Source organism: Equus caballus, chromosome 13 (genome assembly GCF_041296265.1).
Source record: "Equus caballus isolate H_3958 breed thoroughbred chromosome 13, TB-T2T, whole genome shotgun sequence".
In the NCBI taxonomy this organism is placed as follows: domain Eukaryota; kingdom Metazoa; phylum Chordata; class Mammalia; order Perissodactyla; family Equidae; genus Equus; species Equus caballus.
In genome coordinates, this window is record NC_091696.1 from 6140999 (window position 1) to 6157447 (window position 16449).

General features: G+C 43.6%; 1 protein-coding gene across 22 annotated transcripts in view; it reads left to right on the top strand.

Moving 5' to 3' along the window:
* TRRAP (transformation/transcription domain associated protein) overlaps positions 1-16449 on the top strand; it is a 117395-nt gene that overhangs the window by 12649 nt on the left and 88297 nt on the right. For all 22 annotated transcript variants that reach the window (XM_023655276.2, XM_023655283.2, XM_023655282.2 and 19 more), the window contains exons 8-19: positions 364-489; positions 1747-1824; positions 2027-2115; positions 2994-3090; positions 5631-5769; positions 9495-9573; positions 11129-11363; positions 12055-12415; positions 12499-12596; positions 13065-13259; positions 13715-13906; positions 15876-16041. In XM_023655276.2, the coding sequence (XP_023511044.2) occupies positions 364-489; positions 1747-1824; positions 2027-2115; positions 2994-3090; positions 5631-5769; positions 9495-9573; positions 11129-11363; positions 12055-12415; positions 12499-12596; positions 13065-13259; positions 13715-13906; positions 15876-16041 (1855 nt within the window). The remainder of the gene's footprint in view (positions 1-363; positions 490-1746; positions 1825-2026; positions 2116-2993; positions 3091-5630; positions 5770-9494; positions 9574-11128; positions 11364-12054; positions 12416-12498; positions 12597-13064; positions 13260-13714; positions 13907-15875; positions 16042-16449) is intronic.

Here is a 16449-nt window from a genome sequence, read left to right on the forward strand (position 1 = left end):
CTGTTAGGAAGTTAATTCAGTAGGGACTACCTCCCAGTTTCTTCTCACTAGAGGCATGGGGTACATTCTCCCCTGCCTCGCAGAGGTACTAATGTTGTATGGTACGCATTTCATCTTGCATCAGCCAGAAAGGCGGAGGAGGAAATACTTTGGACAAGTTTTTGTCTTTCGTTGTCAGAGGTGGCGAATGTTGCCTCTGTCATGTTGTCTTTCTGGTCCTGAATAAAGAGGACCCCAGGTGCTGTGGGATTGGTGCCGTGTACACGTGAAGAACAGGTGGTTTCTTCCTCCACGTCAGGCGTATTTTACTAAGGAATATCGCGTTGGACCTTAGCAGCAGTGATTTCTGTTCTGTTTCTGTAGAACCGCTACTTCGAGAACCCTCAGGTGATCCCCGAGAACACAGTCCCTCCCCCGGAAATGGTTGGTATGATCACGACAATTGCTGTGAAGGTCAATCCTGAGCGCGAGGACAGCGAGACAAGAACAGTAAGTCTTTCCCTTGTGTTCTTTTTATGTGTCCTCCACGTGGTAGAGGAAGAAAGGATACTGACTTTTTAGACCGCTTAGGTTTTTTGTTCTTTTTCTAAAATACTTGGGGGCATTTCAGACTAACAAATGTGCGTGTGCATGAGAGAGCACTGCTTCTGTGCAGCCTTGAAGTGGTGAAAGTGGAGTCTTGCACACTGGTGCTGCAGAGACAGGAGGATAAAATTACGGTGGAGATCCAGAATCACCTTTTGCAAAGACCAGCTGAGCGGGCTGGGTCCTCTGTTCCATCCTTAGCGTGGACATTAATGAAGTCGCTTTCCACTGCATAGAAACATGTAATTTGGTGTCTGTGAGAGCGGGGCTCTGGGGACAGAAACTCTGGGGCGATGTTCCAGCCCCACCACTCGGGTTTTCTGACTGTAGGAAAGTTCATGAACTTTTGTTCTGGCCTTAAGTTTTCCTCTCACTATCTGAAAAATCTCGTGTGGAATTTTGTGAAGGGGATGCTGGTGTGACCTGCAGGTAATGTATTTTATTTGTAGTGTCTGCCATGTAGGTAACATTTACTGAGCATTGAGCATTTACTTTGACTATATTTTTATGATCGGATTAAGAACATCATCTCTATTTGTTTCGCTGAAATGCTTTGCAGACCGTTTCAATTTGTGCTAGGGTAAACAAAATACGTTTTGAATTAAGCTTTCATTCTTGCGTTCTTCCTGAATTAGACTTGGTTTTCTGTTTATCAGTCTGTGTTTCTTTCCTTGCTTATCTGTCTCTTTTCATTGCTCATTGGGAGTTTGATGTTTTCCTTACCTGTTTTATGAGTTCTTACGTATTAAGACTATTAAATATTTTCTTACATTTATTGTAAGCGTTTTTCCTGTTTGCAAATATCTTTGAATAAAACTGGGTAAATTTGTACTTTTTGCTGCTGTTCTTTAAGTAAAATAATAGATGCTAATTTACAGATCTTCTCAGGTGATTGGAATCTCTAAGTTTTGATAAATTTTCTTGAAGTTTTTTGCTCCCGGTGATTCCATTGGAAAATATAAAAACTTTTATATTAAATGATAGTTTGTATCCTTTGTTTTCAGAATGGTTGGGTTCTTTCACCACAGATATTTGCAAAGATGTGTCAGTGTTTTCCCCTCCCTTTATTTCGATGGGGTGGTGCTTAGATGTGGGGTGCTGGTTGGGGCCGTTTTGAGTAGCACTGTGATAACCGCCGTCCGGCTTGTTTCTGTCTTACAGCATTCCGTCATTCCCAGAGGGTCTCTTTCTCTGAAGGTGTTGGCAGAATTGCCCATTATTGTTGTTTTAATGTATCAGGTATGCATACTGCTTACTAGTTTCTTGGGTTTTTGGCTTCTTACTTTATGACAAAGTTCACAGCTAATTTTCTGTGGCAATTGGATGTGTATGATACACACATGCTAACGAATGTAATGAATCCTGTAGTTTCTTTGGTGTGCCAAATGATTTTGCTATAGCAGAGTGTAAGAGCATGAAAATCTGATATGTTTGCTTTTAGCTCTACAAACTGAATATCCACAATGTTGTTGCTGAATTTGTGCCCTTGATCATGAATACCATTGCAATTCAGGTATCTGCACAAGCCAGGTGAGATTTCTTCGGACAGTGACGTAGCTGGACTGCCACAGTGCTTTTATTCCAAGTAAAAATGCACTTGCTCTCATCATTTGTAAGACCTGAAAAGTTTGAGTGATAACATTTTGGTAAAAATATATGTATTGTTGACTTTCTGAACTTGTATTTCAGTGATGATAGTACTAGTTATTTTAGTTATGAAAAGATGACATGTCTCGGTCCTTGGTATCTTGTAAAGTTAGTGCTGTCACTAGGCTTTACCATACTCACGTATAGCTGTGGCATATCCAAGCCTTTCTCACCTCCCGGCCTTTGCTCTTGCAGTTCCTTGCAGCATGAATGCTAGAATGTTCTTTATTTCCTCTGTCCTCCCTTCCCTGTTACCCTTCATCACTGAATAGGCCGACCGTATTTATCCTTCGAAGCCTCTCAGTGAAGCTTTTTCTCAAACATCACAGCGTTCCTCGTAAGACCTTTATCACTTCCTCTCTTGACTTGCAGCCTCTCTGGCTCTGAGTCATTTGAGGGCTGGATCTGAGGGTGGATCGGCTCTAAAAGCCCTGGGGCCCTGGCACGGGGTCTGTCACTGAGCAGTCGGTAGCCTGATGGAGTCTGCTGGATGAGTGGCTCGGTCTAGCATTGGCCTATGAGATGCACATTGTAACTGCTGTGGAATGGCCTGGAGAACCGCTTGCTTTGTTCCGTTAAGCTCTTTATGTTATTTGGAACTGCATAAAAGCGTGGAAGCATTTACCATTGCTGCTTTTTTGTTACGGTCTGTGTAGAAATCAAACTATTGGACTTAGTAATTATTATAGGCTTTTAATTAATATTAACGTCACCTAACGACTTGAGAGCTAATATTGTAAATTTATTCACTTCTCATTCAGGCAACATAAGCTTTACAACAAGGAGTTGTATGCTGATTTCATCGCTGCTCAGATTAAAACATTGTCATTTTTAGCTTATATCATCAGAATTTACCAGGTAAGTTCACTGACTTTTATCTTAAATCTAGTTTACTGAGAGATAATTTACATGCAATAAAATTCACCTTTTGTAGGTGTACAGTTCCGCAAATTGACAGATGCATACAGTTGGTAACCACCAACCCATCAAAACATTTCCGTCACTCCGCCAAATTCCCTGTTAGTCATTTGTGGTCCATTTCCTCCCCCACCTCCAGTCCCTGGCGAACTCTGATTTGTGTTCTGTCCCCATAGTTTTGCCTTTTCCGGAATGTCACATGAGTGAATCATATAGTGGGCAGTGTATGTAACCTTTTGAGTCTGGTTTCTTTCACTTAGCAGTGACACTGGGATTCAGCCCTGTTCTTTTGTGGGTAATTCACTACTTCTTGGTGCTTAGTTGTCTTAGTCTGCTCAGGCTGCTGTGACAAAATGTCATAGACTGGGGAGCTTAAACTACAAAAATGTATTTTCTCACAGTCTGGAGTCTGGAAAGGCCAAGATCAAGGTTCTAGCAGTGTTTGGTTTCTGCTGAGGCCTCTCTGCCTGTCCTGCAGCTGGCACTGTCTTCACACTGGGGAGGGAAATGAGGCAGGGAGAGTGCTCTCTTTCTCTTCTTGTAAGGCCACTGTCCTGTGGGCCCCACACTTAGGGCCTCATTTAACTTGATTATCTCCTAAAGACCCCATTTCCAGATACAGTCACAGTGGGAGTGAGAGCTTCAACATGTGGATTTTCGGGGCACACATTTAGTCCGCGGCAGTAGTATTCCATTGTGGGGAACATTTGGGTTGGTTCTGGTTTTTTTAAAGCAGCTTTCTCAAAATATAATGTACATATCATAAAATGTACTCTTTTAAAGTGTACAGTTAGTGGTTATAAGTTTATTCACAGATTCGTACAACCATCACAACTATCCAATTTTAGAATAATTTCTTCACCCCAAAAAGAAACGCCTTATCTAATAGCAGTCACTTTCATTCTTCCCTGACTCCTACTTGCTGGCAGCCACTAGTATACTTTGTCTTTGTAGGTTGCCTATTTCATTTTTGGCTGTTATTAATAAAGCCACTATAAATAAAGATTTGCACACAGATTTTCATGTGGAAGTATTTGGTTCATTAACTCTTGCTGTTGGAAGTTGGGTGTTATAGCAAATTATGTGGGAGAGATTGGAACTTTAAAAAATGACATTATCAACTAAATCTGTGATAAAAAAGTTTTGGATTCTTTTTTTTTTTTTTTTGCTTGAGGAAGATTCACTCTGAGCTGACACCTGTGCCAGTCTTTCTCTGTTTTGTATGTGGGTGGCTGCCACAGCTTGGCCGCTGATGAGTGGTGTAGGTCTGTGCCTGGGAACCAAGCCCAGGCTGCCAAAGTGGAGTGCACCAAACTTAACCACTAGGCCACGGGGCTGGCCCCCTGGATACTTTTTTTGAGGAGCCTGTAGAGTGGTTTTCTTTTTCTCTTTATCTTTCCCATTTGTAGTTGTAATCTCTTCTTATTTAAATTGTAAGGAGAACTTAAAGGAAAAAAATATCTTCTCTCCCATTAGTCATACAGTGTTTTTGGATAAAATTCTTAGATAATCATGATTATTTGATAGTATGAAATGCATTTAGTCCTGATCTAGTCTATAGAAATGGGATTGTATTATAATTATTTTTTTAAGGATTTTATTTCAGGAAAATAAAAAATGAGAATATGCATGCCAAACTGTTTAGAATGAAGCTACCTTGAAGGCATTTGTAGGCATTTTTCCCCCCTTTTTAATGTGTTTATCTAGATAAAGATAACTTACACTAAGAAAATTGAGCATTTGGCTTAAAAAATCTGAATTAGGTACCCATTGGTATTGTAGTCAGCCTGCGTTAGTCTTGGTGAATTGGCTTCCTAACACACCGCATAAGGAGATTGATCAGAGCTTATTCTGAGCTGGTTAGTGGTGTCTCTGGCGTTGTCACAACTGACAGGAGAGGGATGACTAAGTAAAGAGTATGTATTTATCTTCTTCTCCCCAAAGCCCCAGTGCGTGGTTATATATCATAGTTGTGAGTCCTTTTAATTCTCTGTGTGAGCTGCTGCCACGCCACAGCTACTGACAGATGGGTGATTCGGGTCCACAACCGGGAAACGAACCCGTGCCACCGAAGCGGTGAGAGCGCCGAACTTTAGCCACCAGGCCATCAGGGCTGGCTCAGGAGTATTTTCTTAAAATTTTTCAATATTTCCTTCTCCCTCCTTCCCCGCAACAATGAAGTAATACGTATTCATTGTTGAAAGTTGGGAAAATAGAGAAAAGTACAAAGAAGACATCCATAATCCCGTTATGTAAAGAAACTGCTGTTCATGTTGCCATCCATCCTTGCAGTATGGCAGTGTGCACCTCAGACCGTTACAACTTTTTGGGTAATACTTGTTGATTAGGCCTGTTTCTTTATGAGGGTCCTTTGAGCTGAGCTGTCTTAGTGAGTTTTCTAAAAGTTTGTAAAATTTGGGTTTTTCTTAACACCACCACCTGTCAGTGTAACTGTGCTGTTTTACTCCTTACTTTTACAGGACTTGGTGACTAAGTACTCTCAGCAGATGGTCAAAGGAATGTTACAGTTACTCTCAAACTGTCCGGCAGAGACCGCACACCTCAGAAAGGAGCTTCTGATTGCCGCAAAGCACATCCTCACCACAGAGCTGAGAAACCGTATGTCCGCCTGCCTTTGAACGCTCGCCTGGTCCTCTCGCCTTTGGGGTGGGACTCCGCTGGCATTGCATCATTGTGCTGAGTCTTCAGCTCGATCCCGTGTTTCAGGCTCTGCGTGTCCTTTCTTTATTGCCGTCATGTGTTTATCCTCGCCTTTTCTTTCTCTCCTCTCTGCCTGCCACTCTCCCGCTCCTCTCCTCTCTTCCTTGCCTGCCACCGGGGTTTTCCCTTTATCTCCGTAACAATCTCCTAATTAATGCGATCACTTCTTTAGCGTAGCTTACATCCTGAGTCGCGCATGGTACTTCTGCCTTTTGACTGCATATCTTTTGAAATTGCCAGTAGCCATTTGCTTACTGACTCACAGCCAGCAATCTTTAGAAGGCGAGAAGAAAGCAGTGTTTTCTTTTTTTTTTTTAAGGATTGGCACCTGAGCTAACAACTGTTGCCAATTTTTTTTTTTCCCCCTGCTTTATCTCCCCAACTCCCCCCTTTCCCCCCTCCACACACAGTTGTATATCTTAGTTGCCGGTCCTTCTAGTTGTGGGGTGTGGGACACCGCCTCAAAGTGGCCTGATGAGCGGTGCCGTGTCCTTGCCCAGGATCCGAACCCTGGGCCGCCGCAGGGGAGCGCGCGAACTTAACCACTCGGCCACGGAGCCGGCCCTGAAAGCAGTGTTTTCTTTCTCCACGCTGTGAAAATGATGGATTGGTTCTGTTTTTATGTGCAAGACTGATACTTTTTGCTAATGCGATAATTATGCTTTTTCTATCAGTTATTGGTTTATAATTTTTTAATACTCTTGGTATGTCCAAATCATTAGGTTGAAGGTATATCCTAATTGTTGTGAGATGATAATCATTTCTCCCAGTAATTCTTCAATATTAAATGTTTTATTTGCCCCCAGCTTGTAAGTCAGGGCATACATAAAACTGAGATTGAGTTTCCTTAAATAGTTTTTAAACATGAAAGGAAGGGTACAGTTTGAGTTCTTACACATGAGTTAATACAGTAAAGATAGATGTTTTTGTGCTATTAAAATACAAATTATAGTGTGACTGTTCCATGTGGATATAGCTGAGAGGAGTATAGATGTTTTTAAAAATGTTTGGGTTTTTTGTTTGTTTTTTGGTGAGGAAGATTGGCACTGAGCTAACGTCTATTGCCAAACTTCCTCTTTTTGTTTGAGGAAGATTGTTGCTAAGCTAACGTCTGTGGCCATTTTCCTCTATTTTGTATGTGGGACTCCACCATAGCATGGCTTGATGAGCTGTGTGTAGGCTTGCGCCCAGGATCCAAACTTCCAAACCCCTGGTCACTGAAGCTGAGTGTGTGAACTTAACTACCACACCACCGGGCCAGCCCCTGAAATCATCTTTTTGAGATGTAACACATATAGCAGAGCTCACAAAAGAAATGTATGATTTCACCAAAGATTACAGAACAAACATGAACACGAGCATCGCCCAGGCTGAGAAATGGAGCATCGCTGGGGCTCACAGCTGCAGCTCGCCCCAGAGCCGGTGGCCCTGGCGACTTGTCTGGTGATGGCTTCCTTTACTGTTTATGGCTTTTCCTATGTGCTCATCTCTGAACAGTATCAACATGGAAGAATTTTAAACGGAACATTTTAGAATCTATTTACTGAAGTGGCTGTTGTGCCCCGAGAACCATTCTCAGATTGATTTCCGTTGTTCCTGCCCTTCAGGTAATAAGGATCTTGGAGGCGCGTCTGGGGAGCTGTGTAGCAGGGGCCCTCTGCCTGTTGAAGTGCTGATGGATTAAAAACTTGTTTCATGCTTCCCAGATAGCCTCTGCCCATCACGCACAGCCAGGCCCTCCCTGAGGCCGTAAGGCTTGGTCTAGTCCGTGTTAACACCTGCTCTGGAGAGACCGGCACGTTTCCGAGACCCTGCCCTCCGGGGTTGATGGTGTCAGATTTGTGGGATTCAGCTTTTATCTTTTCTTTTTTATTCTTCTCCCCAAAGCCCCCCAGTACATAGTTGTAGATTCTAGTTGTAAGTGCCTCTGGTTGTGCTGGGTGGGACGCCCCCTCAGCGTGGCCTGACGAGCGGTACCATGTCCGTGCCCAGGATCCGACCCCCTGGCTGCTGAAGTGGAGCGCACGAACTTAACCACTCGGCCACGGGGCCGGCCCCTGGAATTCGGCTTTTAAAGCCTCCCCTCTGCTTTTTTTAGTCTCTTTACTGATTGGCTTGACTTTTTTTTTTCTCTTTAAACAACATATCTTAGGACACTTTATTTTGAAGCCTATAGTAATTCCTGGAGTTAAATAGGTAAGAGCATCAGATCTCAAAGAAGTTTTTATTGAAAGAAACATTTAAAGAATCAAGTTAAGTCTTAACTGTATTATTATAAAATAAAAAAATATATGCATATAGTTAAAATTTACGTATCGATACCGTTGCCAAATGTTAGCAAAAACATGCACATGGAAATTCACCTTAGCCTTACTTTTTTGGCATCTGAAATGATAGCACATGGCTTCCCATTTGTGCTAATCCTGAAGAGAACACTGTTGACAGATTTCCCCATCTTCCTTGAGGTTCGGATTCCAGGTGACAGAGGGGGTCTGGAAAGCAGTGCCAGATGACTTAGTTCTTCCCACGTTTCACTCCTTCCCTCGCCTGCCCTCCCGCTTTGGTGTCTGAGCCCTTTTCACCTTTCCTCTGTGCCTCCTTCCGTGAGGACAGTCCAGGCACATTCCCTCCTCTGACCTTGGAGAGACTGCCTGTGGCTTCTCTCGTTTGTCACTTCTCCCTGTGCGGCCTTGCTCTGAGGGTTACCCAGAGATGTGCATTGTGTCTCTCTAGTGTACACACTGCTTTTTATATCTCCCACTGTCCGTTGCTGTTTGCTGGTGAAGAATATACTTTATTTGACTTACTGAAGCCATAATGGCCATAATGTCAGGCTTGTTCCAGAATCAAAAGGTCCTTTCGATGTTTGTGGCCAGAATTCCCCAAGGGGAGTGTGGACTGGGGGCCTAGAAAATGTAGGTTGCCGCCTGTCTGTACATCCTCAGAAATGTGAAGTGTCCTTGAGTGGAGACCAGCCGTTTCTGCCCTGGTTAGGTCTTCAGGCCTGCAGAGAGCAGTGAGGAGGTTTGGTGATGGTTCCACCTGCCAGATTAGAGGGACACAGGAGGCCCTGCACATTTCTGGTCAGCCTCATCCATGGTGTGGGGACCCCTAACCTTCGACTCGCGCTTATGTAGCACTGTAAAATTTCCTAGATCTTTGTAATTTCTCCATAATGTATTTCTCCATAATGACTAACCATAAAGTCTTTAGGACGGATGACTTCAGGGCAGTGGATAAAGGAGCATTTAAGAGACACTGCCCCCTTCTCCGGACGGGTTTGGGTGGATGGTGGCAGCTTTTAAGGGTGATGGAATGCGCCTCTGGTGAAGTGTCGGGGGCGAGTTCTCTGCCAGGGAACTCGAAGCTCACATTTTCTTAGTTTATTCTCTGACACTGAATGTGATCCTCACTGCATCTTTGAGAGCGGATGGCTTGTGTGGCCCAGCAAAGCCAGCGTCTTAGACTAAAATAGAACGTATGCTTCTCTCTTCTCCTCTCCACCCTTTTTCAAATCTGGATTGCTAATTGGCTGCAGACTGGCTGCCGTCAAAGTACTGTTGAGTAACTCAATGTACACTTTGTTTATTTGGTGATATATGCGATGGATATTTGTGTTCTAGAGTTCATTCCTTGCATGGACAAGCTGTTTGATGAATCCATACTAATCGGTTCAGGATATACTGCTCGAGAGACCCTCAGGTATGAGTTTAACCTTCTGATATCTGGTTGATTAATGTAAGGCACAGCGATTCCTGGCACTTGACGTGGTGGGCGTTTCAACACACAGGCTGTTGGGGCTTCACTCTCCTGATGGATGTAGAATTGTGGGGATTTTTGGAGATGCTTTAGGTTGCTTTTTGTGCCTTAGTTTAAAGGAAGGAGTCAGAGTAGTTGTACTGATTTAAATTGTAGGTAAAACTTTATCTGAGTAGCATGAGGGTTTTTTTGCTTTTTATGTAATAAATGCATCTTTTTATTATAAAAGAATATTTGATAACCTACCAAGAAGAAAGAAGGAAGAAAACCTTTGGTCCTGCACAAGGAGCTCAAGCAACATGGATAAAATATTTTGGTGTATTTCCTTCTAGTCTTTATTTCTTATGCATTTTATAAAATAAATAGTTGTGGTCATGTTTATTGCTTCTAAAGGAGAAAATTAACATTTAATCATCTTTTACAATGCAGAACGAATCAACATTAGTAATGTTTTTGGTTCTAACAAGGGAGGTATGATGGGTCTTTTGAGGAATATGCAGAACACTTTGAATATGATACAGACTGTTCACTGTGTTTTCTATATAAAACACTTAGAAAGTAGGACATTCTATATAACTTGGGGTTGAACCTGCCAGGAGCTGGACATTAGATCATGTCATTCCTGCTCGACACTCTCTAGAGGCTTTCTGTTGTCCTTAGATAAAACCCAGACTCTTGACCACGGCGGGCAACTCCCATGGGATCTGGCTCTCTCCTCCCCACCCTGCTCCAGGCACACTGGCCTCTCAGCTCCTTGGCCACTCCAGGCAGTTCCCACTCAGGCCTCTGTCCTTCCTGTTGCCCCCGTCTGGAAATTTCCCTAGCTTTTTGCCCCACGGCCCCTTTTAGTACAGTACCTGAGTTCTCAGCGTCAGTGTCACCTCAGGGGGCGCCTCCTGGCACCCTATCTAAGAGCGGTTCCCCCACTGGTGTTTCTCACAATCTCCTTTTCACATCTCCCACAGCACTTACAACTTACACAGTTTATTTCTTTACCTGTGTGTTTCCCCTCCTGTAAATAAGCTCGCTGAGGACAGTGGCTCTGTTTACTTGGGTCACTGTGACATCCCTGGCGCCTAGCCCAGTATCCATCATGTGGCAGATGTCCAAACCTTTAGTGAGTGAGAGCGCTTGCTAGCCCTTGTGTCTATAAAGTGGTCACAATATGTAGGGTATTAATTGACATATACTGTTTATCTGTGAGCCACAAAACCCATTCAGTGCACTATCAAGGTGGTAATTATTTCTGCTCATATTAACTATATGTGACAGTGTAACTGTGACATGCATGAATTTCGAGAACACAGATTTAAGTGCCAAGACAAAACGTGAGCCGTTTAGTCGTTTAGCTGGGGAAACTGGAACCATATAAAGTGTGCCCCAAACGTGCTGCCCCAGTGTTGGTGTTCCTGGGGCAGGTGGTGGTGGAAACGGCGGCCTGCACACGTGGCGCTGTGGGACTGTTGAGATGTGCACTAGTGGAGGTTTCTGCCCACAGGCCCCTCGCCTACAGCACGCTGGCCGACCTTGTGCACCACGTCCGTCAGCACCTGCCCCTCAGTGACCTCTCCCTCGCCGTCCAGCTCTTTGCCAAGAACATTGACGACGAGTCCCTGCCCAGCAGCATCCAGACCATGTCCTGCAAGCTCCTGCTGAACCTGGTGGACTGCATCCGCTCCAAGAGCGAGCAGGAAAGCGGCAACGGACGAGACGTCCTGATGCGCATGCTCGAGGTACCCCACGCTCTTTAATCCCGCGCACTGCTCTGCTGACAGAGGGCTGTCTGTACTGGCAAGTTTATGGGGCTGCCCGATTACCAAGCTTGATCCCAGGGTTAGACCACCTGGGTTCAAATCCCGGCTGCCCCATTAAGTAGCCAGTGTTCTTGGGCGAGTTGCTTAACTTCTCTGTGCTGGTCCACTCATTTTCGAGCCAGGGGCCATCACAGTGTCTGCCTCATAGGGTTGTTGTGAGAGAAATAAAACGACACAGGAGAGCTCTTAGCCCAGCTCCTGGCAATAATTAGAAGAGATATTTTCTGGAACTCTGTATAGCAAATTAGCTGTGAACATCTCTGGAGAGAGACCCAGTGGGTGCCTGGGTGAGGGCTAGAGGGTAATTCCCGAGGCCAGTGGGCAATAGGGTGGATAGTGGGGTTACAAGTCCAGCAGGCCTGGGTGGCATCCAGGCCCTGCTTATCAGGCCCGGCACTGGCTCTCCGGAGCCGAGTTCTTCACAGGTGCGATGGAGATAGTGACACTGCTATAGTTACCATGGGAAAACAGCACATTTCTTTTCCTTTATACGAAGCAGAATGACTTCAGCAGGTGATTTTCTGGAGTTTCTTCTGTCTTCTGAAAGAGTTCTTGGCAAATTGAAGAGGAATGATTTTTGTCTTCCCCCTCTGCCTTGTTTTCCTGTTAGGTTTTTGTTCTCAAATTCCACACCATTGCTCGGTACCAGCTCTCAGCCATTTTTAAGAAGTGCAAGCCTCAGTCAGAACTCGGAGCCGTGGAAGCAGCCCTGCCTGGGGTGCCTGCTGCCCCTGCAGCTGCAGGCCCTGCCCCCTCCCCAGCCCCCACCCCCGCCCCTGCCCCGCCCCCACCCCCCACGCCCGCCACCCCTGTGACCCCAGCCCCTGTGCCTCCCTTTGAGAAGCAAGGAGAAAAGGACAAGGAGGACAAGCAGACTTTCCAAGTCACGGATTGCCGAAGTTTGGTGAAAACCCTGGTTTGTGGCGTCAAGACAATCACGTGGGGCATAACGTCGTGCAAAGCACCTGGCGGTAATTCCAATCCTGAGTGATTTAGATGGTGTTTCCCACAGTGGGGTTATCCACCTTAACTTATTATGCCATCTCTTTTCCAGAAGCTCAGTTCATTCCCAACAAGCAGTTACAGCCCAAAGAGACACAGATTTACATAAAACTTGTGAAATATGCAATGCAGGCTTTAGATATTTATCAGGTAAGGAAGTGCCGTCGAACCAGGCTCCTGATTGTGGGAAACGCCTCTTAGAAATAGAGACGCTAGTGATGAAAGGGGCCTCGGGGGTGTGTTACTATTTGCATGGTCTACAGTACCCGTATACCCGGGTTTGCTTTTGTCCTGTAGCATAGCCTTGCATTTATGGTGAAAATTCTTATTTATAAGTGTCAGTGTGTGTATTTTGAGGGGGAGTTGGTGTAATGGAATGTAATAGAAACAAGATTTGAGTTGACTAAATTCGTTCGTATTTGGAACAACTTGACAAAGTTTTGGGTTTTTAAAAATTATTTTCCAAAATTAAGGTGAGAATAGAGAGTGTAAAAGGTTTTGGGGGGCCCTTTATTGTCTAATTCAAGTGCTTTTTTAAAGTATGCAGCTGATCTGGTTCTGTAACGGAATGTATTTGGGCCATTCTGTTTCAATGCCCATGGGTGTTTCCTCTGCTAGGTCCAGATAGCGGGAAATGGACAAACGTACATTCGCGTGGCAAACTGCCAGACCGTTAGAATGAAGGAGGAGAAGGAGGTGTTGGAACACTTTGCTGGTGTGTTCACAATGATGAATCCCTTAACGTTCAAAGAAATCTTTCAGACTACAGTCCCTTATATGGTGGAAAGAATCTCAAAAAATTACGCTCTTCAGGTATGAAACTCCTCTCTCACATTCTTCCAGCCTTAGCTAATCTTCATGTGTCGATACTTGGTATTCCATTATATTTTGAGAATTTTCTAAATAATGTGCCTAAAGATGTGCTTGTAGAGCAAAATCTAGAGAATATTAGGCCTTAACATTAAAAAATTTTTTCCTGAAGGTTAAGCTGCTGTGGCCCAGTTCCTTTCATAGAAGAAATGAACTTAGTGTTAGATGTGGGCTCTTGGTGTTTGATGGTGAGAATAAAATGAGAGATTAAGTGCTAGAAGTAAACTGCTCCACTCAGTGCTCGAGAAATCTATTTCCTTGTTTTCCTCTGGTGGGTAATTAATTTCTTGGAGTGTCTGATACAGGCTTGATTTTGTGTTTTTGGAAAGCATTACTTTCTCGCAAAGCTGCTTTGGGAAAGGGATTATATTTGTCTCGTGTGTTTCTTCTTTTGGTAGATTGTTGCCAATTCCTTCTTGGCAAATCCTACTACCTCGGCCCTGTTTGCCACGATCCTGGTGGAGTATCTCCTTGATCGCCTGCCGGAAATGGGCTCCAACGTGGAGCTCTCCAACCTGTACCTCAAGCTGTTCAAGTTGGTCTTTGGCTCCGTCTCCCTCTTTGCAGCCGAAAACGAACAAATGTTGAAGGTAAACTCATCTGGGGGCGAGTAGTACTTTGTTTTCAGGGTTGGTTGTTGTTTTTTAATTCTTGTTTTCACTTTTCAACAGAAACCGGAGTGATTCTGTATATTTGTAAAGTGCTCTTTGAATTAATAAATATTTGCAACAAATAAGGGCCAAGTGTGAGAAATATTTCATGTGTTTCCAAGCAGAGCTTAATTCATCTGGTGATTAAAAGGAAAACTTCAGACTTTTTGGTGGGCAGTGTGTTGTTGATGGTATTGCCAACACTAATTTTCTTTTTTAAACTCAGTTTCTTTTTCTGGATTACACAAGTCAAATAGGAGCACATTATCCTTATTTTAAAAATTGAGTGATGAAAAGAATGCAGAAGGAAAATATGTCTTCACTTCCCTCTCAGACCCTGGGAGAAACAGTTCTCTGTGCCACAGCTCTCGTTACGTCACCCATCTTCAGCGTTAACTTTGTTTCTTCTCTGTGTTCATGTTCTCCACGGTACACATGAACATCCCATTTCAGGACTGCTTGTTTTTCCCCTTTAAATCAAGAATTCTCACCAATTTGTATTCCTTTATTAAGATCATCCTGGAGGAGTGTGTCTCCTAACACATTTTTATGGATGGCTAATCTCACGTAATTTGATCTCATCAGTTATTTGATTCTAGCAAATGGCCAAAACCTATCCATGCTTACATTAGCCCCTAAAAGCAGCAGATGGTGGAACAAAAACCTTGTAAAAATTCACTTCCACTTGTGGCAGAATATTTTAGTTCTCGTAGAAAGTTCAACATTATCACCAGTTGTGTCTGAAGAGAGGTTTTCCCGTGGGGAAAATTTGAGGATGTAAACAGGATCCATTTTTTCTGAAGTAAACGTACAGATGGCTATTATAAAGCACCAGTAATTTGTGCTTTTATGTGACGGTTTCTTCAGTGTTTTTCAGTTATGTAGTAATCAGTTACCAACAACCTTAACATTACTTTTGTGTTAATATAAAAGGAAAATACTTGAATTCTTTTTAAAGATATAAAATATTTAATTGTAATGTCTCCACTTAATTCACAGTCTTCAAATAATTCCGTTTTTGGCAACATTAGATACAACTGTACAGAATGGCGACAAACAGAAAACAATAACACCTAATAGGACAAACCTAATGATAAGATGTGGAAATATTGTTCAAGAAAGCTATTTAAGGAACAATTTCAGAGAACATTTTGTCATGAGAATTGTGTATATAGTTGATTTGTTGTGTAAAAGAAAGATGTCATGCCATACACAGTAACAAGTGTGTAACTGTGTCAGTGACCTATATGAACATTTTACAGCCCACAGTTACTTTAGATATACCTGCAAAACATTTCGTGTCAAACTTAACCTGTCACATGTCAAAACCAGGATTTGAAGTACAAAACAAAAAGCTAATCTGGATTAAAATGTTGAGTAAAGTTACTATAAGCTAATAAAGCACTTTTTTTAATTAAATCACCCATACAAACACATTTTTTGATTGTCTTCCAAAACCTTATAGTCTCCAGTGTCTGTCTTTTGAGGCTCTTCCTAGCTTTGTCCGTATAGTATTTGATTGGTAGTGAAGTTTCAGTTCCTTTAGGTTGCTTTTTGCGTTTAGATTGTTCTTTCATCTTGCCGGATTCTTTTAGTCCCTTGAAGGAGTGCCCGGTTGTAAGAACTGGAGAGCTCACAGACCCTCTAGATCACGCTGCAGAGGGTCGTCTCCAGCATCGTGCAACTGCATAGTAAGATAGGAGCCTGTTAAATGCTTCTTTCACAGCCAAACTGGTGGAAACCAACATGTATTTTAAGAGAAATTAATTTGAGTCAAATAAAGGTTGGCAAGTTCTTGTTGTGTTTTTCCCTCTGGAATGAATTGGTCAGCATCACCGCCCCTTCCTGACCGATTGCAGGGAGGCCCCCTCGTTTGGAGCCTGTTAACCTGTCTTTCTCCGCCCCGCAGCCTCATCTGCACAAGATTGTGAACAGCTCCATGGAGCTCGCCCAGACCGCCAAGGAGCCCTACAACTACTTCCTGCTGCTGCGGGCCCTGTTCCGCTCCATTGGGGGAGGCAGCCACGATCTCCTGTATCAGGAGTTTTTGCCTCTCCTCCCAAACCTCCTGCAAGGTCAGAGCAGTCAATTTGGTTGCCTGTTAGTCCGGTATGCATGCACAGGTCTGGCTGCCCTTGGTGCTGGGGTTCATCTTGTGTACCCTGTGAGGGTCGTGGGGAGGGGACATGTGTGCCTCTCCCCTGCAGTGTGTGTGTGTGTGTGTGTGTCCCCGTGTCCTGCTGTCTTTAAAGGCTCTGGGACTTTCAAGAAATGGGTTCTTCCTCCCTACTCAGAGTTGAGTGGGAGTGGCAGGTTTTAGTTACCCTGGTTAGGACTTGGTTGCATTTTTGTAGCATTTGGTAAGCAAGGCTAGAAAGTGGTTTCTAGTGGTTTAGTAAGATCAGGGATCCCTACATTGTCAGAAAATCAGAATAAGGGAACAAAACAGGTTACAAAGCTATGTTACAAGTTTATATTTTTAT